Source organism: Octopus bimaculoides, chromosome 2 (assembly GCF_001194135.2).
Source record: "Octopus bimaculoides isolate UCB-OBI-ISO-001 chromosome 2, ASM119413v2, whole genome shotgun sequence".
Lineage (NCBI taxonomy): Eukaryota > Metazoa > Mollusca > Cephalopoda > Octopoda > Octopodidae > Octopus > Octopus bimaculoides.
The window spans coordinates 134,220,028-134,221,542 of NC_068982.1; the positions used below are offsets into that span (position 1 = coordinate 134,220,028).

General features: G+C 32.9%; 1 protein-coding gene across 2 annotated transcripts in view; it reads right to left on the reverse strand.

Moving 5' to 3' along the window:
* LOC106883510 (uncharacterized) overlaps nt 1-1,515 on the reverse strand; it is a 36,734-nt gene continuing 35,219 nt past the window's right edge. Inside the window, exons 6-7 of one of the 2 annotated variants that reach the window (XM_052965618.1) lie at nt 501-619; nt 1-337 (exon numbers count right to left, since the gene is read on the reverse strand). In XM_052965618.1, coding sequence (XP_052821578.1) covers nt 252-337; nt 501-619 — 205 coding nt within the window. In that variant the 3' untranslated portion in view covers nt 1-251. The remainder of the gene's footprint in view (nt 338-500; nt 620-1,515) is intronic. The other variant, XM_052965617.1, reaches the window with a different exon arrangement.

Sequence of the window (1,515 nt, forward strand, 5' to 3'; positions counted from 1 at the left end):
TGTCATTGCAAACTGCATTCATAAATAAAGTGTCCGCGATGTGCGGTAAACATCACCAAATTGTATTCATAAATTTAGATTACTATTTTTTTACTGTACTGTATTAAAAAATGAATATAATTTGTTTGTAAGCTTAAAATAGGTTTTTATTAACCATGTATTATTGAAAATGCATTCATAAATAAAGTACAGAATTGGGAATGGTTATTAACGGTTTAGCCTGGAGCCAAGTAAATTTGACCTTGCCTAGCCTAGAGACAAGTTAATTCAACTGAAGTTGTTTTTCGACTTAAGTCATGACTCCTGAGACCAATTAATGACACAGTGTGAGGTATGCCTGAATTTAAAACATACTACTTCAGTTTAAAACGTTGGAATAAAAATACATGTAAAAAAATAAATATTCACTCATGAAAGTAATTAATATTTTGAGTTATCACTATTCTAATAAATCAGATTTGGCAATATCAATAATATTAGAATTCATATCAAAGACTTACGGAGTATTATAGTTTTGCTATATTCACTGCTGTTTCTCCCAAGAGAATGTACAATGATAGATAAATTATATGATTTTCCAGCTACCAGATTCGTAAATGTATGTGTGTTTGTGTTTTCCCTTAAAAATAAAAGATTCATAATTGACATATATTGAAGACAATACAAACTCAAGTTCAAACATTACAAGCATCTCATTTACATAGTTTATAGATTAAGTTTTAAAACCCTGTGTCTCAAATATCTGCTATCGATACCAAGTTATACACCACATGAAGATGCAATTCAAATAGCATTGTTGTTTGTGGTTGAAAACTGGAAATAAGCAAAGTTTATCCTCATTTTAGCTTTACAAAGATTTCTTCCTTGCACCATGTGTTTTTATTTTTTGCATTTTATCAAGTGAATTTTTCTTCATTTAAATTTTGAGCATAAAAGCAGTTAATACTTCATGCAGTGAGAATTAGGTGTTATTCATTCTAAATGATTTAATTGGGAAAATACAGCATGGACTCATAGAAAATAATTTTAGTGATATTTAAGTGTCATATATAAATACCAGCTTTCTAAATGACATCAGAATTTATCAATTCTGAGAAGTAGTGGAGTCATCACATAGTTGATATTACATCTATGCTTTCATTAGAGAATGGTAAGAATTAAAACTAAAAAGATTTATTTTGTGATATATTCTAAATATTTCCATAGGCGTAAGAGTGGCTGTGTGGTAAGTAGCTTGATTACCAACCACATGGTTGCGGGTTCAATCCCACTGTGTGGCACCTTGAGCAAGTGTCTTCTACTATAGCCTCAGGCCGACCAAAGCCTTGTGAGTGGATTTGGTAGACGGAAACTGAAAGAAGCCCGTCGTATATATGTATATATATATATGTATGGGCGACACATGAAATCTTTCGAGCGAGATCGTTGCCGGTGCCCCTGGGCTGGCTCTTGTGCGGGTGACACAAGAGGTTTTACGAGCGAGATCGTTGCCGGTGCCACTGGACTGGCTCATGT